At 41.1% G+C, this 22,668-nt stretch overlaps 4 protein-coding genes and 1 non-coding gene across 7 annotated transcripts; 2 read left to right on the plus strand and 3 right to left on the minus strand.

Moving 5' to 3' along the window:
• Positions 1-199: 199 nt before the first annotated feature.
• On the minus strand, positions 200-6,807 carry hdac10 (histone deacetylase 10). 3 transcript variants are annotated; one of them, XM_072386232.1, is made up of 20 exons: positions 6,492-6,807; positions 5,558-5,692; positions 5,357-5,453; positions 5,163-5,260; positions 4,933-5,037; positions 4,775-4,843; positions 4,553-4,679; positions 4,043-4,108; positions 3,881-3,940; positions 3,613-3,702; positions 3,360-3,466; positions 3,218-3,285; positions 2,809-3,052; positions 2,634-2,724; positions 2,412-2,497; positions 1,190-1,246; positions 1,009-1,090; positions 657-845; positions 410-569; positions 200-317 (listed from the first exon to the last, which is right to left on the minus strand). In XM_072386232.1, the coding sequence occupies exons 1-20, from the start codon at positions 6,554-6,556 to the stop codon at positions 292-294; spliced, it is 2,022 nt and encodes a 673-aa protein (XP_072242333.1). In that variant the 5' UTR covers positions 6,557-6,807; the 3' UTR covers positions 200-291. The 3 variants fall into 3 exon arrangements, with proteins under 3 accessions (XP_072242333.1, XP_072242332.1, XP_072242331.1); XM_072386231.1 differs by having other exon boundaries at positions 200-320; XM_072386230.1 differs by having other exon boundaries at positions 200-326.
• An 813-nt stretch (positions 6,808-7,620) lies between these two features.
• Positions 7,621-10,065, minus strand: aplnr2 (apelin receptor 2). Its single transcript, XM_072385249.1, has 2 exons — positions 10,008-10,065; positions 7,621-9,478 (listed from the first exon to the last, which is right to left on the minus strand). The coding sequence occupies exon 2, from the start codon at positions 9,278-9,280 to the stop codon at positions 7,814-7,816; it is 1,467 nt and encodes a 488-aa protein (XP_072241350.1). The 5' UTR covers positions 9,281-9,478; positions 10,008-10,065; the 3' UTR covers positions 7,621-7,813.
• A 2,990-nt stretch (positions 10,066-13,055) lies between these two features.
• On the plus strand, positions 13,056-14,203 carry LOC140306648 (endonuclease domain-containing 1 protein-like). The gene is made up of 2 exons (XM_072385250.1): positions 13,056-13,395; positions 13,509-14,203. Exons 1-2 carry the CDS (start codon positions 13,102-13,104, stop codon positions 14,103-14,105), a joined length of 891 nt encoding a protein of 296 aa, XP_072241351.1. The 5' UTR covers positions 13,056-13,101; the 3' UTR covers positions 14,106-14,203.
• A 1,158-nt stretch (positions 14,204-15,361) lies between these two features.
• pus7 (pseudouridine synthase 7) lies at positions 15,362-21,857 on the minus strand. The gene is made up of 17 exons (XM_072386233.1): positions 21,772-21,857; positions 21,446-21,571; positions 20,907-21,203; positions 20,714-20,798; positions 20,380-20,487; positions 20,132-20,276; positions 19,230-19,341; positions 19,002-19,079; positions 18,720-18,848; positions 18,151-18,276; positions 17,998-18,059; positions 17,717-17,877; positions 17,471-17,597; positions 16,671-16,772; positions 16,321-16,450; positions 16,107-16,198; positions 15,362-15,876 (listed from the first exon to the last, which is right to left on the minus strand). Exons 3-17 carry the CDS (start codon positions 21,185-21,187, stop codon positions 15,740-15,742), a joined length of 1,875 nt encoding a protein of 624 aa, XP_072242334.1. The 5' UTR covers positions 21,188-21,203; positions 21,446-21,571; positions 21,772-21,857; the 3' UTR covers positions 15,362-15,739.
• A 526-nt stretch (positions 21,858-22,383) lies between these two features.
• trnat-agu (transfer RNA threonine (anticodon AGU)) lies at positions 22,384-22,457 on the plus strand. Its single transcript has one exon. It is a non-coding gene; the product is annotated as a tRNA-Thr (tRNA).
• The last annotated feature ends 211 nt before the right edge of the window (positions 22,458-22,668 follow it).

A 22,668-nucleotide genomic window follows, 5' to 3' on the forward strand; every position in this document is an offset into this window, starting at 1 on the left:
CTTTAGATTTAGCAATAATTAAATAAAAAACTGTTTTAAAAACACTTTTCTAATTATCATTAATGATCAGCTAAACAGTGCATTTCAAACAATGTAGAACCAAGATAATATACAACAGAAATGTTCATTATCAGTACTGCATAAAATGTCAATTAGAGCATTAAAAGAATTACAATGCAATAATTTAGACAACACCATATGTGCTCAAAGGTTCAGTTTATTTTATGAAACAGTGTGTAGCATTCATAAGCACAGCTGGACAATAAAAGCTGCAAAAAAAAAAAAAAAGCTTCAGTGTCCATCAGCTCCACCGCTTCCTGCTGCCGCTTCAGAGAGACAGATATTTCAGTTAACATCGTGCATGTAATTTTAAGCTCTGCGGATGTGCGATTATGTTGAATGCTTTCACCTGTTATCTGCAGGAGCTTCCAGTCAGCCTGCAGCCTGCGCCTTTGTCTCTCCACAGCCTCCACGTCCTCTGAGAGAGGGGCCTGCAGCTGCTCCAAAGGAGGTGCAGGGTCCCCGAGGAGGGTGGAAGCTGTGGGACCCGTGCATGCCTTCTCACCCTCCTGAAGTGCAAAAAAAAAAGTAATGAGTGTTGGGGAATAGTTAGGACACCTCATTTCAATTCATGCAACCTGCCCCAGCCATCTCACCTGCATTAGCACCAGGGTGTGTCCTTGTGCAAAGCACTGCAGCAGGCCAATCAGCTGCTGCCACGTACGGTCACACACTCCACTTTTTGGCATCTGAACCAGGAGTACGAGACTTGGTTCGTACTCGTATCCCAGAGGTAAGAGGAGGCCAAACACGGCCTGCATGAACCCTGACGTGTCACTGCAGCCCTGGGAGAGGACACACAAATACACAAAAGACAAGCATATATGGTGTGATGGATCAAAATGTTTCAGTAAACACTAAACCTCAGTTTCTATATATCTAAGAGAACATTAGTAAACTTAAATGATTAAAAAAGGAAATTCAATCTTGTCCAATCCTGTAAAGTACCTTCTTTAAACACACAGGAATATAAGATTTGCTCGTCTGTTCTTCTGCGTCTTCGCTGCTGATCTGCACCACAAGCGTTTTCCTTAGGACAGAATGATTTAGTTAGCATTTGTTGGTGCTAATATGGATTTTTTTTATAGGATCAAAAGACAAAGATACAGCGAGCATGAATGATAATCACCCGTCTTCTGTGATGTGGACGGGGACCCTGCCGTTGCCGACACACACGACCAAAACCCTGCATTAAAATTGGATGGATAGTCGTGTCAGTCATTTCATCTCATCTTTTTAAAGGAGTGTCCACTTCACCAGTGCGGTCTTATGATACTCTACCCTCACTCTTCACTTTCAAGAGAAAAATGATCATCAATGTAGCTGCTATGCAAATAAACCATGAAAAATATCTAACATTTTCCTAAATGTATAGATTGACATTTCAGGAGCATTCATTCACTTCTTTGTATAGAGTTAGATGATAAAATAACACTGAAGCTACTGCCATTAGCTTAGCAAAAGACCTGGCTTTGTCCAATCACAAAAGAGCAATCTGCTTATCAGAGCCTCTAAAACTCACTACTTCGTGTTCGTTTAACATTTAAAAGAACAAAAACAAAAAGAGGTGTTGTTTTACAGTTATTCTGTTTATCTGGGGGAATCAAGAACTAGTCCTGCAGATAACACCATAAAAGAACATTTATGACTAAAGTACAGTATGAGATGGGTGACATCTGTCTGTCAGTACCAATCAGGGACGGATATGGGGATTTAGGACAATTTTATAAAAATTGCACACCTGTTATCACATGTTGTGATGTGTATGGGTTTTTTTTTGTTTCCTCTGTAGTTTATTCACGCCATCATAATGTATTTATATTGCTGCATGTAAATGATGTGTCTACCGTTGTGTAATAAGTACCTATAGAGCTGCTGCCTGTCTCGACCGGGACACTTTCACAAAACAGATTTGGATTCTTGAGAGTTCAAATTTCCCTCAGTTTATTAAATCGAGTTTAGTTTGATAAAATGAAATTAAGATAGCATCTGGCTTGTAACTGTGCTGTACAAACTGTAGCTTATCCCGTGTAAGTTTGAATCTCAGATTTTTTTTTTAGGGAAGTGCAGGGACGTTTGCACAGATATGAGCCAGTTTCCAGTCCCTGTGGTGAACCGGGCTGGTCCAACTGTTCCCTGGCTTTAGCTTCAAATTTACTGTGAGATATGAGAGCGATATTAGGCTTCTCATGTCACACTTTCACAACTGACTGCATCTTTTAAAACTAATCTATTATTTTAGAAGTGAAGAATGTCTCCATAAGCAGATTTTTTAATTTTTTTAAATCACTAGCAAAGTAAAGCATACGAGACAGTTTGTATAAGTTTTGATTAAATCCACATTTCATTACCGGTTGCTGAGAGTAACTCCAACATGCTGAACTATACACATCATTGCCATGGTGACACTGTGGACCACTGCCAAGCCATTGCAGATCTGAGAGGCAGTAACAAAATATCAGCCTGCGGCTCACATCAGCAGATCAGCGAAAAGAACAAAAGACAAAAAGAAAAGAAAAAAAAACACAGCACAGCACTAACAGACAAGGAACAGATGCTATTACTGGCTTTACCTCATTCTTCTCCATTTTCTCTACCAGGGTAATAAGGCTAGAGAGGGTTTTAAGAGCATCGCAGTCATCTACGTCTTTAAGGAAATTCTCCCTTGAGAAAAGAAAAGAGAAAGTTTTTTTTAACAAAGAACGAGATCAAGTAAAAATAAATGTTGTTACTATGAATGATCCACACCTGAGTTTGCTGAGCATGAGTGGATCGAGCTCCTCCGGGGAACTGATGCGTTGACATCTGTCTGGAAGAGCCACATCATCAGGAAGCACCAAAGCAGAACGAATCGGAGGAGAGAGGCGCTTTGGAGGCTCGGGCCACATTTTTTCCTCCGTGCTTTTCTCCTCCTCTCCCATTTCTGCCCTTTCATCTTCTTCCCCTGGTAATTTGATGCGCTTGGTGCCAACATGGGAGTTGGGTAGATTGGCTGGAGAAGGGGCGGCGAGTATAAATGTCACAGTTAGTAAAGTAAGCCATGAAGTACTGCCAGCCGCTACAATGCAATTTCAGTCTGTGTCGTTGGGGATGAGGCATTGTTAAAACATAACTCATAAGTCATCAAATCTGCACAACAACTATGTGGTTTCTCTACCTGCGTGTTTGAGGCAGGACCAGTACGGCCTGTGAGCCGATCGGACACACTGAAGAGACTCGAGAGCACTGAAAGGGAGCAATAAAAACTGGTTCGGTTAAAAGACTTGGCACAGTAAAGTTCGAATGATGGTGACGCACACCTTTTGCAGGGAGCGCTGAGACTCAAAAGCAGAGGTGGAGGATCTCCAAGCAAAGTCTGAACTGTCTGACACACAGACTGGGGGAGGGAAGTCAAGTTGTATCCCCCCTGGAATATGACACAAACTTTTAGAATTTAGTGTTCGTCCAACATGACGGTCACAACAAGTTTCATAAGCTGCTAGCGCTTTGAAGCCGGGGTTTGGGTGTTGACATTTGAAATATTTAATGGAACTATATATTGCACAAACCGACCTCCAGCACAGCACAAAGTTTCCCTCCGGCTAGGTTCATTAGAAGGTGAGTTAGGTGGGCAAAGATGTCCGGAGTGGCACACATTTCCCCCTGGCAACAAAGACAAATCAACTGTCCGTGTAAAGCCTCAGTGACAAATCATAGAAAAGCTCACTGGAAGCAAACTGTGATGTACCCGTTCAAATGGCTCTACATAAGTTCAGCAGGCAAAAACTAATTCAATCTGGCAAAATTTCAGGTTTCGTTGGGAGTGAATTATATCCGGTACCTCTGGGTCACCGACGGCCGAGTCAAAGCCTGCGCACACCAACACCAAGTCTGGGCAAAACTGCGAGAAAAGAAAGAAAGAAAGAAGTCACATGCTCAGACAAATCCTGCCTAATGCCTCATATGACTTTGCAAATAGTTTGTTTTCCAAAACTGGGCTCACCTCGTATGCAACTGGCAGAAGGACGTGACAGAACACTGAAAGATAGTCACCGTTTTTCATTCCCACCTGTAATGTCATAAAAAGGCCTCAAAAACACAAAGCCCGCAAACACCATAGTTCAAATCTTATTTGAGAGCGACAACCAGATTGTGGCAATTTCAATATTTACAACATAGATTTGCTTTATCTGCTTCCCTGTATTATAACATACATATTTTGTTTAGTGAACACCATAAACAAATTGTTTAAAACCACTTTAAGCCCCACTGACACGTGAAAGCCATTTCATGTGAATTGACAATTTTCTACAGGAAATAAGACATTGATACTTATTAGCCTATGAGTGCAAACCAAAGGTAGTCATCTTTTCTACATGGAGTTCACACAATGTGCTTTTTTTTATGCAAAAGTAAAGCGTAAGATAACCTAAACGTTCATATACAAGACCCAATCCAAGGAATAACCGATCAATAACGGCTTCAAATGCACAGTCAGTCTGTGTTTACTTACCTTGTTCCAAGGTACATTTATATTGTACCCAGCCCCATTCTCTTTGCCAACATTGTCATAGTCTGACTCTCGAAGATTAGGCCAGAATTTCTGATGCTCGTAGCGGTGCCAAGAAAAGTAGAGAACGCTGGGCAAAAGGGAAATAAAAAAAAAAAGCAGGATTCAAATTGACAACCGATATCCACTTAACCTCTAAAGACTGTTCCTTCCCCTAAGACTCACCTTGGATCATCTTCAAAGCAGTACTGCACCCCTTGACCATGATGTATATCCCAGTCTACAATCAAGATCCTGAAAGATCATTAAATGTGCAAATATGAGGCTGCCTTCAGGAAACTGACAGCCCAAATGTTACAAGTATAAAAAAAAAGTCCTGCTACCTTTTAACGCCATATTTCTGCTTGGCATATCGAGCTGCTATGGCCACATTGTTGAACACACAGAAACCACTGGCAGCACTGCGCATGCTGTGGTGTCCTGGTGGTCTATCAACAGCAACAGAGAAGACACATTATGATTTCATCCAGTTTTTATCATGGATTGGTTAACATTCAGTCTTCATCTCTTACAATTATCAGGACTGCTGGGATTCACTAATTAACAGCCTCACCTGACCAGAGCCATGCCATTCCTCACCTTCCCTGTCATAACACTGTCCAGCAGTTGCAGTGCAGACCCCACAGCCAGCTTGGCGCAGTGATAGATGTTCTGGAACAGCAAACAAACAACAGTGAAAGCGACAGCTACAATCTGAAAGCCAGTCCTGGGCAGACGTCAGACATTGCTGCAGAGTGTGAGACTAACTGGGTGGAAGTAGACATCCCCATACTGGAGGGTAAACTCCTTCAAGTCTTCCAGAGTCATGTAAGGAGTCTTTTTCACCGCCTCCAGGTATTCCTCGCTGTTGAGTGCGTCAAAGTGCAAACAGCTGAGTGATATAATCTTCATGAACAGATTTCATTCAGTGAACCAAGATAAAACATATATGCAGAAATCAGGGCTGACCTGTGAACCAGCAGAATATCTGCCTCGGTGGCCTCCCGAACAGGAATGGAGATGCAGCGCTCAGCTAGACCATCCCTGACCAAAGCCTCATGACTCACGGTCAGACGCTCGGGTACCTCGATCTTACACGCAGGACTTGAGATAAAAACTTTATCTAAGTTCATGGTTTTGAACATGAATAAATATTAATTTGTATTTCCTAAGTCTGAAAATGTTTATTATTTATTTTCTTTTTTTAATGTAGACATTTTTTAATAAGACAGGCATTTTTTTTCCAATAAAATAAACAGTGGCATAAATAGATGAAAGTTAATATAAAACCAACAATCGTGAGAGCACACCAAAGAAACTTAATGATATTGCAGTTATACAGTGCTAAAACTCAGACTCCTACGGTGTTACAGGATTTAATGGGTCCAACTACACCAACAAAGTAAAAGAGAAAATCAGTTCAGGAACTTCAGGGGCCTGAGTATAGACATCAAGATTTATAATGTCTATGGGCCTGAGTACACAGCTGTTAGCATTCTGGCTAACACACGGGGTGCATCTTACTAACTGACCGTGAAAGCAACATTAAACCGAGTGTTCAGTTCCTGCCACACTCCGACGTTTTAAAATGTCTTTAATAATTTGGGTCACACAAACAACACTAGTGTCTTTCGTGCGCTCACTTTTTTAACATATTTACTATTGCACGAGTTAGCTGATAAATGGCATCACAGCTAAAATGCGTTAACATTTTAGTTTGAGGGACGTTACTGAAAGTTACCGTCAAACCTGTGTCCACAGCGCACGATTGAAAACGGGTTGTATAGTTTATGGACATTGTATAGTTTTACCGGCCAAGTGACATTAGCAGGCGCCATGCTCATTTAGGCTTGTTTTATCAGCTAAAATAGCGGTATGTACACCATGTGTGTTCACTACTTACTCAACCCAGAGTAGTTTGTATTTGGTCATCTCCTCATCGTAAATGAGAGCGGTCCCCATCGTCATTATTTCAGAGCGCAGACTGTGCGGACAGCAACACGTGTAAAGGCAATCCTCTTTGATAGCTTTTTACTTGTATCGGTCTCTTTCTAGCAGTACAAATTGCAATTTTAAAAAAATCTATAAGCATGCATCTTTGATCCTAGTTTGACTTTTCCCGCAAGAGCACAGTACGAGGAGGTCTTGATGGGCTTGACACCACGCAAAAGACGTGTAAACAGTGGGAGTCTGGGCAATAAATGTAAATCGTGTGCCTGAAGGATGTCAAACAAGTTTATTGGTGCAACAGTGCCATCTGTTGGACGGAGTCTGGTACGTCTGATATTTATTTTCAGCCTGGCATATTTGTTATCTTTCTAATTACATTTTTTTGACAGCTCTTTGACAAAGCTCTTCACAGACATCGCGGGTTCATTGCATTTACATATCTTTTTGTCATTTATTTATTATTTAAATGTGACGTTAAACCTGACAGTTATTCAATTTGCCAAATGTGATTCCTCTCCTACCCTAATTTCTTATATCCGTCCCTCTGCACCTGTAAAGTTCTTCTGTCTTCGCTAAAATATCCATTGCTAATTTACACCAAAGTTGTTTTCCTGTTCTCATTTTTCCTAATTTACACACATTTCTCTTTTGCCATTATTTGCCTTGAAATTTAAATTGAATTATGGAGCAGCAAGTATCACTATGCACTTAGTCCACTTTACTTTATTATGTACATCTAGCTATGATTATTGCTGGATAATTCAACAAATGTGCAGAAAAAAGTAATTCCATCATGAAGACTAGTTTGAGTCAAAATTCATTGTGTTCTGTTACACTTTGTGGTGTTTGTAATATTATGTCTACCCTTAATGATTCAAATGCAATGGACCAAATTTAGCAAACCCTCCAATATAAATCAATGAATTCAACAACACCACAAACTTCAGTTAAATCCTCAAGACAGCTTGATCAAAACTGGATGTTATAACTTTAAAAATATCTGGATGTAGTGTTTTCGGAAGCAGACTATTTTTTCCTGTGGGAAATGTTGCCACTGAAACCGATGAACTACTTTTTTTCTCGATGTTCAATAATGTAGATGTTTACTCAGAAAATATTGACATTCAATGTAGTTTCTTGCAGAGAGCGAGCAGAGCTCATTTTAAAATTCAGGCTGTTGTTCTGCTGGAAAATATTGCACACAATGAGGACAGCAAACTTACTGAAACTACATTTGATTGCACAACATTTTTTCAATTTGAGCTTGATTTGACTTCATGTGGCCTCCTTTTCCACCACTTCTCCAACCCACTCCATCTCCTCCCCAGCCTCAGTCTTGTCTTCTGTTTCCTCTTGTGTCCTTGTGGGAAAAGTGGAGCTCCTTTCCTCTCTCTCATCCTCTTCACCTTCCTTGTTTCCCTCACGTCCCTCTGCTCCTCCTCTGCTCATCCTGCAGCACATAAGGAGAGCTTCCCGGCATCTTTTCCTGAATGATGAGTCACAGGCAGCGTAAAGGAGAGGATTTAGGCAGGAGTTAAGGTAAGCTAAACAGGTGACGTATGGGTGAGCAGCGAGCAGAGTCTGGTCCAATGAGCAGGAGTATGGGACAAACCCAAACTCCAGCAGCATGGATACAGTTTTATTCACATGCAGAGGCAGCCAGCACAAGAAGAAAGCCATCAATAAAGTGATGATGACTCTGAGGAGTCTCCGCTGGCGTCTACGGTCAGGACGAGGGCCCCGCCCAAAATGCCTGCTGAGCAGCTTGGCCAGTGAGCAGTAGCAGACCAGTAAGATGACAAGAGGAAGCATGAAGCCGATTAGAGTAGATTTCAAACTCAAGGCAGCAGCCCATAACATTTCTACTCTTTCTTTTTCAGTCTCTTCCAGCTCTGCTCCAATCAACATAGAGTAATCCATTTGGCAGGAAAGGATGACCGTTCTGGAATCAGCAGATTCGAGCTTCCAGTCATCCTCAGACTCTGGATCGAGTTCCACCTCCCTGACAGAGCGCAGTAGCAAACCAGGAAGAGCCAGGACTCCCGCCACCACCCACACCCCTCCAAGCACCCACAAAGACCTGTTGGGGCAGCTCTGTGGGGGATGGTGGCTGGAGTGCCGGCGTCCTGTCAGAACCCAGTACCGCTCCACACTGAGCATGCTCAAGCTGAACACGCTGGCGTACATGTTGAGAGCAGTGAGGAAGCTGCTGATTTGGCAAAGGGGCTGCCCAAAAGGCCAATGGTAGCCCATTGCTGTGTACGCAGCCCACAACGGGAGAGTTACAAGGAAGCAGAGGTCAGCTAACGCTAAACTGGCTATCAGAGAGTCTGTCAGAGAGCGAGAGGAACGAGGGACGGAGGGAAGATTGCAGGCAGAGTTGGAGGAATGAGAGTATGGTCTGTAATTTTGTCCTGAGGAATCCCCACCCTTTTTTTTGTTTGTCTGAGAAAAAGGCACACGGGGAGCTCTACCAGCACAGTTAACCTTCTGCTGACTGGTTCTGAATGTGCAGCAGAGCTGTCCAAGTCCAGTTTTATGTTTGACCCTTGTTCCCATCCTCCCCTCGGCTCGGTCCAGGTATGCCCAAAGCACCAGGCTGTTGCCGAGGCAACCAACCAGGAAGGCCAGCAGGTAGACAGACGGGATGATGGAGAAGGAGGGAGACCAGTCGCTGTAGTCGCAGTGGAAAAGGGGAGGGGGGGTAGGAGTGGGGGAAGAGAAGAAGTTTGTGTCTGACATCAGTCTGTTTTTACACGGATTATTTTGCCATTTCAGTTCAGTGAAGGCCAAACTGAGGCGTGACCAGCACAACGTCTGGAAGCAGAAAGACCAAAGTTCTGCGCTGGAACGACTGTTTCAGATAAATGGGGTCCAAATTCCAGAAGTGCATCTGGGTCCTGTTCACTTCTACTTCCTGAGCGAGTTGACTTGGACAGTCTGAAAAACATAACACAATGAGATGCTCCAGTCTTTTCAACAAACACAAATTCTGTGAAAACACAGTTTGAGCACTTTTTGACCACATCTCAGAGTTCAACTTCAAACACGTCTATGCAGGATTTATGCTTCTTCGTGACTTCTCGTGCACACATCCCTATTGAAAAGGGCATTCTGCTTGCAATCAGACTCAAGGTTGAGTGAAATTTAAACATTTAATCAAACTCTGATGCCTGAATTTTTCTTTAAGGAAAATACTTTCACACATTCAGACTCAGGAGTGCGCAAAGACAAGTTTGAATGGTTCCGAATGAAGGAACAGAAAATCACTGCTGTCTCAGATGGGATGCTTTGAATTCTAATAGTTATTTATTCATTTATCTTTTTAACAAGGTTACTAGTATTGAAATTTTGAGTTTAGATTAAATCCCCTCATGGCATGTTTTGTGAGTAAATGTGTCATCCTAGCCATGCTAAATAAGACTTAGAACTGAGAAGGATTTTGATGAAGCTCACAGATGAGACTTACCTCAGTCGACTTCAACAGCTTGAACAAGGTTTATTCACAGATGCAGAAAATTAAAAGAGGCAAAAATGATCCTGAGTCTTCTCATCTAAAGCTTTTTCAGGGAGTTCTTCTGTTTCCGCCTCTTCCTCTAAAGTCTGAATATATACCAGTGTTCCTTCCACACACACATAGAAGTAAATGTACACTAAGACCCCTCCTTTTTCTTGTTCTCAAAGCAGACCACCCCAGCAGAGAGTTACGAGACCCACAAACATTAACCCCACCCGCCCAGCGCAAACATATACATCTCCCGAGAGACACAATAACCCCCCCCCAACAAACAGACCCAAGTGCTGGGACACACACAGACACAAGTAGGATCCTCCATCCTTTAGGTTACACAGATTCTACACCAACAAAACCCATCCAAATGCATCTACAGTACACAAATATGCGAAAACACAAGCAAACACTCTTTGTCTTCAGTGAGTCACATGCTCAAACACACAGTGTATACAGTAGTCAAATGTCCCAACCAACAAAGTAGACAAATAATAGCCTTCCCATTCCCAATGAGACCACAATGTCAGAGTAAAAGAGCCTTCGTGTATACATCTAAAGAGCCGATCATATCAGAATAAGAATGAACAAAAATGACTTGAAGTCCTATCCTGCAGCTGCCTATTCCACAAAAAGAGGGGGAAAAAAAAAGATTAGTTAAATTGTGCTTCATCACTGAAAAATGCTGTTTCCGTGGCCTCACCTCCCCAGTTCTACAAGCAATGTGACATTTACTTTTTTAGAATTAGTTTTTTGGGGTTTATAATTTGAATGACTTGTTTGATAATGATAATTAGAATTTTATGCCATCTCCCACCTCTAATATGAAATAAATTCTAAATTCAAATCAAATTTCATCTGAGTGAAAGTCTTTGGAAAACTTTGTCACGGATCAAACATTTGTGTAATCGGTGGCACTTTTATTCATAGTGGCTGAAAATACTCGTTTGCAATTCTTCAATACTTTAGTATGTTAAACTTATATAACTCCAATACAATCTAATGGCAATTATTGTGCTGTTTGCTTCGCACATTCAATCCAAAAACTATTTCTACTAGTTACTTTTATGAAGATTTAAAGCACTATTATGAGCATTGCCAAATAGAATTCTTTGTATTCTATAAGTTATGTTTTAGTTTGGTAAAATGCAAGCTTACTTTGACTACAGTCTGGTAACACTTTGCAAACAATCATCTGGTCACTTTTTGCTTCAAGGAATATAAGTTTTGTTTGCAAATCATCTTCTTTACCCTCTATAAGTTTTTTTTTAATAAACTTACAATTTGCACACATAGGTGAATATTCTAGTACTATGGACATTGTTTTGATATTTGAGCATGAAGAGGAATATAAATCAACTCTTTTGCTCTATCAACTGCTCTTTTCTGCTTTACAGTCTCCTAACAGTTTTGTTTTTTCATGCCCACACGCTTAACCCTCGATAAAAAGATAACATTAAAAAAAGCTTGACGCATCCGAGCTTCTTTTCTTTTTGATCATTTTTGTTCTCGTTTGTTCGTAGTACTGTATCTCCAACACGGTAAGAGTTTGATCTAAAACTAGATGGCGAACGGATGGGTTGATGGATGGCAGGGCACCGTTAGGTCAGCATGGGGTTCCAGTGTAAATAGTGAGGATGTTCGGATGGTAAACAGGAAGAGTTTGTTTCCACAGAGGTCATGCTGCCATCAACCTGTTGTTATGGGAACAGATGTTGCAGAGGAACATTCCTCAGTCCTTTCTCTCTCCTGAAAACACACATGCAATCTTACTTACCCAGAACGAAATAAAGGCGGAGTAAATACAGCTATTTCCCTTCCATTACTAAGAAGAAAACTGTAGGTCGAGCAGTACAAAGAGAAACAATAGGGGTAGTGCAGTTTAATAATATACGATCAGGATTAACAAGCAATTTTAGGTGCAAATCTGATCAAGCCTCTGTATATGGTGTTATTCTAACAGTGAGCAAACCCAATGTGAATAATCAAAAGGCTCAGACTTCATTTTTGGGGCTTATATGTATGCTTCTCCTTCCTTTGAGCTGAGAAATACTACAGTAGCAGTATTTAGCAGGTATAATCTGTACAGAAGATATAGTACAGATGTCTTAAGATAGTCAAATAAATACACTCTTATCATACACACACTTGTATTTGTTTTTGCCATAGACTCAAACAAAGTATCTAATAGAAAGATTTCATTATCTGAAGGCTCAAAGTCCACATCCACAGCTAACCTCCATGCTGCAAAAGAAAAAAGATGACCGGACTGAACAAAGGGAAAGTTTAAACTGTGTGTGCAGCAGTGGGAGCAAGAAAATCTGAAAATAGCTGACCTCCAAGATCAAGATGTCAACAATCTCACCAGTATCTGATTGCACTTTGTAAAGCCCTCTCAATAAAAGTTGGCTCAAGGGATCATTATGCCAATATGATAGAGCTGCTCGCATGGCTACACTGTGAATCTGGTAAATATACATGTATTGTAGGTACACAGGACTACCGGAACGCAAGTAGTTTCATGTTTAAAATGTTGCAGATAAAACAAATAGATCTGCACTTGAAGAGATGTCGGATAGCAAACAATCAGCTAACAACTGCATCTTAGGAAGCTTGAAACAGATTTCCACAAAAATATAGTGTTCCTTGGGTATGAATGTTGTAAAACTGCAAAATATATGCAATACATTCTGATCTTCTTTGACCACATAATTTAAGGTTTATAGTTGCTTTTCAAAGGTTTTATTTAGAGGACATATCAGAGCTTCTGATTTCAAACTGTTTTCCAGCTGTGACTGCAGATTCACATCCACCTGCTGCATGGTTACAGTATAGCAAGAAAAAAAAAAAGAGGTTTTCTAATTCCCTGTGACAAACACTGGGCCTTCTTAGTTGCCTTTCAAACATGGTAATGGTTTGCCTATTTGAAAAGGCAGTAAGATAAGGATTTGCATAATATGCTTGGTAAGAGCCAGTTAACAGGCAAAGGATCACAGAGTGGGACAGCATTTCGAAGCGGTTAAATGCACTGTGGAGACTTGCTGGAGGTTTCATCATGTCTGTCTACAGAACAGATCAAATGCTGGTGTGTCTTCTCATCGTTGCGATGGCGGCAGCGGAGGTGCAGGAAAGTATTTCACCAGAATGCAAGCAGTTCTTGTACATGGGGACGCTGCCACGAGGGCTCGAGGAGCAGCCGCTGAAAAAGATTTGCCAGTTCTACGCGGGCAAGCCACGATTTGTTACCCTCTACGACACCTTCACCCACATCCCCGTTTATTCTGCTTACACGTTCAAGCGCTCAGATGGCTCCAAGAAGGTTGATGTGCCTTGGATGTATGAGCCGCAGGTAGGATTGCGTGGACTGTCTCATCCCAGTGGGATTTTTCAAAGAAAGACTAATTCACTGTAAATTTGACCATTTTGTTTTTCATTTTCTTTTCTTAATGTTATTCCCAACAGCTTTCCTTGGTGTCTGGCTCCAGAGAGATGCAGCAGTTCCCCTCAGTAGACGTGCATAAGAGCTTTGAGGATTCTCAGGCTGTGCTTGACGACTACTCCGACACCGTGATCTTTGAACGCGGCCAGCTGAATCCCGACGAGCACCAGGCCGACCTGGACGACAAGGCAGCCACATACACTCTGACAAACGTTGTCCCTCAAGTCAGAGAGTTCAACATCGGCCCTTGGAAAGAACATGAGCACACCATACGCAAGAGGCTAAACAACTACTGCCGAGGAACCGCTTTTGCGATCACCGGGGTCACCACCTCAGGGCACACAATCCGCCGCCATAACATCAACCGCCTCAGCATTCCTACTTACCTCTGGTCGGCCTACTGCTGCCCCGACTATGACCACAATGCACCGTTCTCCGAGCGCTCAAAGTTCCCTGCGTTTGCAGCTCACGGGCTCAACGACAGGGAGAATAATAGGGTTCAAGAGATGACAGTGCAGCAGCTGGAGGACTTCCTGAAGAGGGTCACTTATGTTGGCAGCTCCTTCCAGATATTCTATGATAACTGTGTACCTCCTAGCAGTGCTCCGAATTCGCCTTGAAAGAAGACTATAGAATGATACTCAGCTTAAGTATAGTAACACCGGTATCTTGTGCAGTCATGGTTAAAATATCTACTTCTAAATTAATATCAACTAAAGAAAAAAGGTACTGTACGTTTGGTGCTGTAAATTCTTAGGTTTTTCTTCCACTATTAACCTGAGTTTCTTCGTCTTAGCCTTACTAAATTAACAGTGTATCCAACAATCCATTTAAAAAAATAAATAAATCAGACCATTTAAACCTCTGAGCATAGATTGTGTCACCGAGGAACATACATGTTTTTATGTCTTAAGTTTGAAAAATGGAGAGTTTGCCATTATTACTCAAAATACTATAGTGTCTTTCATGGTGCATCAACAGACTTTAGTTATACACAAATGCATCATAAACTCGCCGCGGTTGTACTCCATTTGCTTTATCTCATGCTAACTGATCCACTAGTTTAACTGGAAATGACACTTGCCTCTGTAGGCCTTTTGTTCAACACAGACTGATTAGGCCAGAGTTTTACATTTTTTTTTCCCAATGGCCTCTTAACTGCAGCACTGCTCTGCAACTCATTTTCTCATTTCAATCCCACCAACTTGTAGTTGAACGAATATGCGGTTCCCAGAAGTTCAATTCAAAATAACTTTTTTTTTTTATTAACATAGACAGTTTGCTCTGAGCTTTTGTAGCAGGCAGCACCTTTTGTCTACATTTGGATCTGCAACTGTGATATTGTGTGCATAACAAAAGATTAAATTAAATCTAAAAATAAAATGGGGTGGAAAATACATTTGGATGTGGTCTCTCTGGTTATGTTTTGGTACCACAAGTCAAACATGATAGATATCAAACACAAAAACAGAGCAATAATCCAAACAGGGGGGGGAAGAGACATTAACGCATGTTGGATGAAATGATTAGTAACCACATTTAGTCTGTAAGAGCAGCTGTATCCTGCCAGCTGGCATATGCCATTATGCCAGATGGCTCAGCTCAACACTGCCCATTTTGGACATCAACATGCTGATAAGAACCCAAAATACATAAGCCGAAGGATATGCATCTAATGGCCAGCAGAGGGGGACAGTGCCAGTGTGATATAGATCACATTATGGTTAAAAAAAAAAGAGAAAAGAAATGTCCCTGAAGGAAAGACAGAGGTAGGAGCTTACTTACTATATTACAAGATGTCTACACTCTACAACTGCAAGGTTACTATAGCAATGTCCTTTTTAAAATACAATCAGACGAAACTGCATGTTTGACTTTGACTTTTTTTTATTTCTTGAGGATATTTTCCATTTCACAGCTCATAGCTAAAAGAAAAAAAAATCTTATTTCTGTACAAATTAGCAGCCGTGACATCTTTACATAAGTCGCCAAACATGCTGCAAAACAGAAACTTTTCAAAGTAAAAGCATCATAAAAAAAAGATGAATAATGATTCATTGTTGCTCTTTGTACCTCAAAGAAACTAACTTAAGGTTCATATAGAACCAAATTGCTCGCTCTCTCTCTCTCTCTCTCTCCTCTCTCTCTCTCACACACACACACACATACAAATGGATTACACTTAAAAACACTCACAAAAGTAAGTAGTCAGAGAGAATAGGTGTCTGCAGCAGTCCAGCTCATTCCTGAAAGCTTAGTTAAACCAGGTCGTGTTGAGCTGCGTCTGTTTCTTGATGCTGGTGTCCAGCTTGAGGACCTCTCTGATCGCCATGGTAGCATAGGTCGAGGGAGGCAGGGAGAACTCCATCCGAAGACCGCGATACTTCCCCTCTGCAAGGAGAAATCCGCCCATGGACACAGGGCATTCAGTTTTGTTGTATTAGAAATCATCACTGATGCTTCTCTCCCACCAAAACCAGGAATGTGTTTACACAAGCATATTAGAGGAAATGCTTTCATGTGTGTCCTTATCTACAGTACGTCCTTCAGTTCAACTGTACCCAAATTAAAATCACCTCATACTTTAACTTTTGATCCAAACAGGCCTAGGCTGCACTTACCCTTGTTGAAGACAGGGGCAGGTTTGTTCTCCATTTTCTCAAAATCAGTATGCACCAGAGAGATCCTGGGATCATCGTACTCAGTCACCTCCCTGTAAACAACAGCCACAAAACCCACAACACACCAGTGTCTATTCCAGCTCGAAAATGTAGTATTACAGCGAAGACTTCCATATTAAATGAATCAAATTAAGTATCAAGAAGAGCAGCTGACCAGCTGACATCAGAGGGTCTGATGATTATGCGTCTGTAAGCTCCAGCAAGAGAGTAGTCCTTCACTTTGTGCCTCATGCTGTCAATGTCCAGCCCGTCCACAGAAAGCAGCTCCCTGTAACCTTTACCAACTGACAGAAACAGGAAACCATATTTTATGTCTCAGACCTTCCATCCGAATGATCTCTTTTCTTTTATTAGGAATTCTGTCATTTAGATATTTAACTGTTTCAGCCACCATAGTTTGAGAAAGTCTTTGTTGATACATACTTCGACGTTAAATGTTATTTCTCACAACCATGATTTCATGTGACGTCCAAATAAACCCTAAATGACAGAAACATGGCTTACCATGGTGGGTGGGGTAGATGACGTCAAACCCAGGAAGAGGCATCACGATGTCGTGGATGGAGTGACTCTCGGCCTCCTCTGCAGTCAGCACGTGTGCCGCGGCTTCAAAAACAGACCAGAAACAAAGGTCAAGATCTTTTCATAGATATTCGCTGTTTTTTAAAATCCCATGACATCTGGTGAATGTTCCATGACTGATATAAGTTTTCGTCCATCTAAATGACTAAATTATCTTAAAGTTGCTTTAATTTACAAAGTAGGTGGCCAACTGAGGAGCCATTATAGGACATTTGTGGACCTCAGAGATGTGATATAAATACAGTTCTGTGGACTGATGCTGGTAGTGAAAAGATGCAGCTTTTTTTTCTTTTTAACCACACTTGTCTGAATTTTTTTAAAGAACTTAAAAACAGAGCTCAAACTGATCTTATTCATATTATTTTTTAAAGCATTCATATAGAGTAATTGAGAACAGCTGAATCACGTACATTTGTGAGGCCAGTAAAGATTCACACCTTCAACAGCTATGACATCATTTAAGTCTGTAAGGGTTCAGTGATCAGCCCGAGTCTGTATGGTCACTTTGTCCAGGGTGTATGTACTCCTGGCCTTGAGCCCAGTCCCTAATCTTAACATGTAGTTTAGCCAGCATTTACACAAATTAACTTTTCCATTATCCAGATTACCTGGATGGAGATTCCACAGTGATGCTGATTGAATTTATTACAATATTATTATATAACTACAAAGACTGCAAAAAAAAAAAAAAAAAAAAAGAGAGAATAAAGTGAATAAATTACTTCCTCTGAGCATCAGATCCCCCTCCACAGCCTTCAGGCCAAAGGCTTCGATTCTGCGGCTCACCATGGTGTTCCACACCATGCTCTGGTAACTATGGATGTACATCAGGCGGTTGTTACGAGGGATCTAAAGAAAAAGGAGCAGTCAGTGGCTACTGTAAACATAATAAACCCAAACCCTTCATTTTACATAGTTATTTCCTCAACTTAGTTTCCACCTAACAGCATTAATGATAGAAAACCAACCAGTCCAAAGGCAGTGATGATGTTTTTCTTGCCATACATGGACAGGCCTCGAAGCAGCTGTCCTTCCACACAGCGCTTGTTGGGCAACTTTCTCAGCGCCGCCTCTGGGTCATTGGTCTTGGCCCATTCCTCTCTACACCGGACCAGAAACTCTTTCTCTGCTGTGGAAAAGGAATCGAGATGAAGGGAAGTGTAAAAAAAAAGTGTTTGACTCACTTCTTAATGCACATGCAGAGGAAAAGAGAACAAGATTTAAAAAAAAAATATGGTCAACTGTCTACCTCCAGGTCGAGGTTTCAGAATCAAATCCACCACCTCGTTCCAGTCGTTTTTCAGAATAGCCCTAAACCAGGGAAGACATAACCCGATTTCAGTGCCATATGACACTTTACACAGCCTACGCCACGCTGTCACTATTCGTGCAAACATTTCACCTGCCAACTTGGTGTGTGGGTACAGCTGTGGTGCCAAAGCGCTGCATGCCATAGTAGTTAATGAAGCCCGTCTGTTTGAGGGACGTCATGGCCTGATGGACCTGCTCATCTGTTCCTGAGATGTTCCTGATGAGCAAGCACAGCAATAGCAAATAAAGCTGCATGTCATTTTCATCACCAAACAGAGACAAACAGCATGGCATTTTTCCCACTTCCTCCAATTATGAAATTATAAATGGACATTTTTTTAAAGTCCATTTGGACCTTAATGAAGTTATAAGATGATCCTGCAGCTTAAACAGACCTGCATCATGACTTTCATGGACAATGTTGTCAATAAACAAACCAGTTTAATAAGGCAAACAAATGCTTATGACCTATTCATTGGCATGCAATTAAAATTTAACAGACAATCCTTAATGTAAGCTGTTTGTAAGCATTTTTTTCCTCATATTTTTCCACAGATTTCATAATACCACGCTCCTTATTACAGCCCACAGTTTACAGGCAATCAGCATCCAAACAACAGTAAAATAAGATGATGCATGCATCTTAACCACTCTGCTGACCTGATGACCACAGTGAAATGGTTTCCCTGAAGCTCCCCCAGCTTTAGAGGGTGGTTTTTGTAGCAAAAGTTTCCAAGCTTCAGGTTCATGAGGCACTTGTTGAGATGAGCCAACCTCTCCGCAGTGATTCTATGTGAACAGTGAATATGTGACTAAATATGACATTGATATTGTGTACCACACATCTGAAAAGGACCAGAAATTTAAAATCTACACAAAAAAATGAAAGAACGCATACAAACTCATTACTGTAGTGACGTTCTGACAGCATAACACACTCACTTGAGCACTGCTATCTCCTGCACAGTGATAGCCCTCTTGTCTTTTGTTCCCATGTAAGAGAACATATTGGGTCTAAGCCTGGAAGAACAAACACCATTATACATCCGACAGCTTTTCAGAACGACACTTTAACGTAATGTTAGCAATTCAATTCCCCGTTTTGGCGTTCCCTGCGTTTGGTGATGGTCACTTACAACAAACAGAACATTAAAAAGGCCACATCCACACCTGAGAAACTTTGAAAGCACATTGATCGCATCCATGGTGTCTTTGTTCTCTTTGTACAGGACAAAGTGGCAGAAACTGCCACGGTTCTTGGGCCAAAAGTGTTTCCTTGGAGCTTTTGCAGAGACAGAAAAAAAGGACCTTGTGATTAAAAAGTGGAGGAAAATTTTTATATATCAAACACTTTAATAAGCCGCAAAATAATTCCGCAACACCCCAACAGATTCTGTACTTGCATATGTTCCTTAACGGTGTGCCAATAAAAAAACATTTAATCTACAGATGCAATCATTACACTGTCACAACAAAACAGATATATTTAGTAATTTCGCATAGCTAATACTAAAACTTTGGATCAAATGTAATTACCAACACGTAAAATCCATATAAGTTTACACTGGTTCCTCTTTGCTGCGTATAGAATCAGTTCTTACCTGCAGATGTTTTGACTTCTATCCATATGAGAAGAGCAAAGGGAGGATAGAATAATGTTACTGAGAAAGAGATTCTTAAATCTGAGGGGCAAGGAGGCAGGGGTGAGATCTCATGCATGAACCCGAGAGAGGAGTGCTGCGTCTAAACGGTCTGCTGATCTCTGTTGTCCGTCAAATTGTTTATCAAGAGTGACATCGGAGCATTCCACTGGACTAAAAGGTCGTTCCACAGCCAAAAACCCGCTAGTTAAAAAACTAGGAGAACAATTCCGAGCAGAATCATGCAGGTGTGTTGACATGCATATGCACGGGTGCATGCATAGTAACTTTACTGCAATGCAGCAGTTTAGATATGAGAAGAAGTAAAGAAGTAGATCAACAATTTCTCTTGTCCTACAATTGATTTAATAGTCCAGAATTCTGACCTGATAGTTAAAGTCTGAGATGCGGTTCTGTTGCCTCTCCACATACCTGCTAAAGCTTTCTTCCCAGCTACATGGTAGGCCACGATGAACTTGTGCCCGTCTTTCTCCTCCGTCTTTGTTTCCAGTCCCGGAAACTGAGTCTTGATGGCTTTATGGACAAGTGTCCGTTTCTCCTTTGTATCATCTATTACCTGTCAATGTCAACCAGATGAGTAGAAACATTACAGAGAACTCTCAAAAGGTGTTTAAGGCATGTTTTTCTTATCCCTTAAAAGGAGGCTGCTTTAAACGCACCTCAATGGACACGTTTCCCTCTTTATTCTTGAAGAGCTGCAGCTCGCCAAGCTGCTTTTTCTGCTCCTCAGTTAGCATGTCACATTCCTTTTCAGGCTCTGGGACTTCCTGAAACAGAATAAAATAGTATCATAAACCTTTATATGCAAGTTTTGTTTGATGTCTGTTATGCTGACAGTATCATTACCACATTTCTGAGTGTTAAACCAAGTGTACACATACAGACTGTGAGGCTCACAAAAAAAAAAGTCTAAAATCTCATGTTAAATGTTGAAAGGTCCACATACATGACATGCTGAGAAAGGTTTTAGAATAAGACATTGTGACATCTTACCTCAATGTCTGCTGGAATAGAGAGGTCATCTAAATGCACCACCTTGCCTTGTTTGTTGATTTCATGTACAACAAAATCAGAATATCTAAAAACAAACCACAAGAAATCATCGGTTTAAAAAACCAAACAAACACCAAATACCTTCTAATCAATCTAAGGAAAGCCTTCACTAACTCTAAGGGGACAAGCAAACCTTTCTTTCAGTATTCCCGAGAAGCCTTCATGGTCACTGACATACTTCAAGATGCCCACATCCACCTCAGTCAGGCCATGCTTCATCATGTTAGCAAAGGTGTCACCATCCTTCTCTTCATCACTTGCTTCCCCTTCGGGCTCCTGCTCATCTTGAGCATCCCCATCTTCAAGATCAATCACTAGTTTGGGCTTTTTTGAGGGAGCGCTTTCCTCATCCACTGGACAGCTTCTCTTCTCTCCAATGTCCGCAACGAGAGGTCCAGGTTCTGATTCAGCCATCAGAGAGAATTTGGGACTACAGCGGCAAGGAGGAAATGCTTAGATTCAAACACATTTAGCAAATGGAAAAGCTAATGGTTCAACTGATTTGCCACTTTGCCACTAGTAGCACGCCACGATTACTATTCTTAAACATTAGTAGCAATCTAAAACTGGTAACATCAATACATTTCATCAGCTCGACAGCTGGGTTATATATAGTACTTATAATGGCAACTAAGCATACTGACAATACCAGCTTAGAAAACGATGACTTACCGTTTGTGGAGATGAGCAACGAGAGGTTGATAATAGAAACGTCTGAGGATTTTCGAAAATCTTCTTGTCTGCCACCCGTCGAACACTTGCACAGACTTCCAGACCGACCCAAGATTGAGGCATGCACTGAAACACAAAACCAAACGTATTATTAAAAACTTGGCAAAACAGCTAGCACAACAGACTAGCTAACATCACCAGCGAAAATTAACGGTTGAAGCGGTTTTAAAAAATAACCGAAACGTCGCTGTTCAAAAGAAACAAAAACGCATAATCACAAAAAACCCTGCATTTTATTTTTCATCCAAAAGTCCAACTAAACGTACCAGCATCTGATGATATGCAGAAAAGAACTAACACCACTGTACGCCAGCTTTCCTCACACGTGTGTTAGTGGTTCCGGAAACACAACCAACCCTAATGCCCGCCCCCTACAAACATTTGGTGAGAGGCCTGTCAATCACGGAGGGATGCTGCGTTCACGTTATATTGGTAGAATTTGATGTACAAGAACCACTTATTTTTTATGTACTTTCAGTCTGCTACATTTCACCTGGGATCATTGTACTTCTACCATAATACATTTTTAGGCAGCTTCAGCTACCTCATAGTTACTCTTTGCAGACGAAAAAACATGTCACTTATGAAATATGACGTAGACCAATCCTTGTTACTGTATGTTAAAATATCTGACAGTAAATCAAATACAATTAGAAGTGCTCTTTTGGCTAATCTCAACACGTTATTGTATAGTCTTTCTCGAGAACTTATGAAATCAGTCGTACCGTGACATCGTTACATGATGGGTACTCACCATCGTGTTCATAAAAACCTTTAAATTTTAAGCGCGAACGTGTTTCAATATAACCATTATTAATTGTATATCAATTAATAATACGTGAATTGAAAATTTTTCATAAATTTCGCTGTGTGCCACCGGCGCCGTGGCTTAGTTGGTTAAAGCGCCTGTCTAGTAAACAGGAGATCCTGGGTTCGAATCCCAGCGGTGCCTTTTCCGCAAGATGACTGACCATTTGTATTATGGTAAAATATCAATGGGTAATGATTTGAAAGTATAGCATGAAAACAATGCAACACTGCCAAGATATGTTCTAAATAGAAGAACAAAAAAAGGACATAGGTTGTGTTTACAGTACAGTATAGATATCAAAAGCCTGCTGAAATGGTGAAGACAATGTGGAGTAAAAATATCTTATAAACCA

This window comes from Leuresthes tenuis, unplaced genomic scaffold (genome assembly GCF_036924035.1).
Source record: "Leuresthes tenuis unplaced genomic scaffold, fLeuTen1.0.hap1 SCAF_5, whole genome shotgun sequence".
Classification (NCBI taxonomy): Eukaryota; Metazoa; Chordata; class Actinopteri; order Atheriniformes; family Atherinopsidae; genus Leuresthes; species Leuresthes tenuis.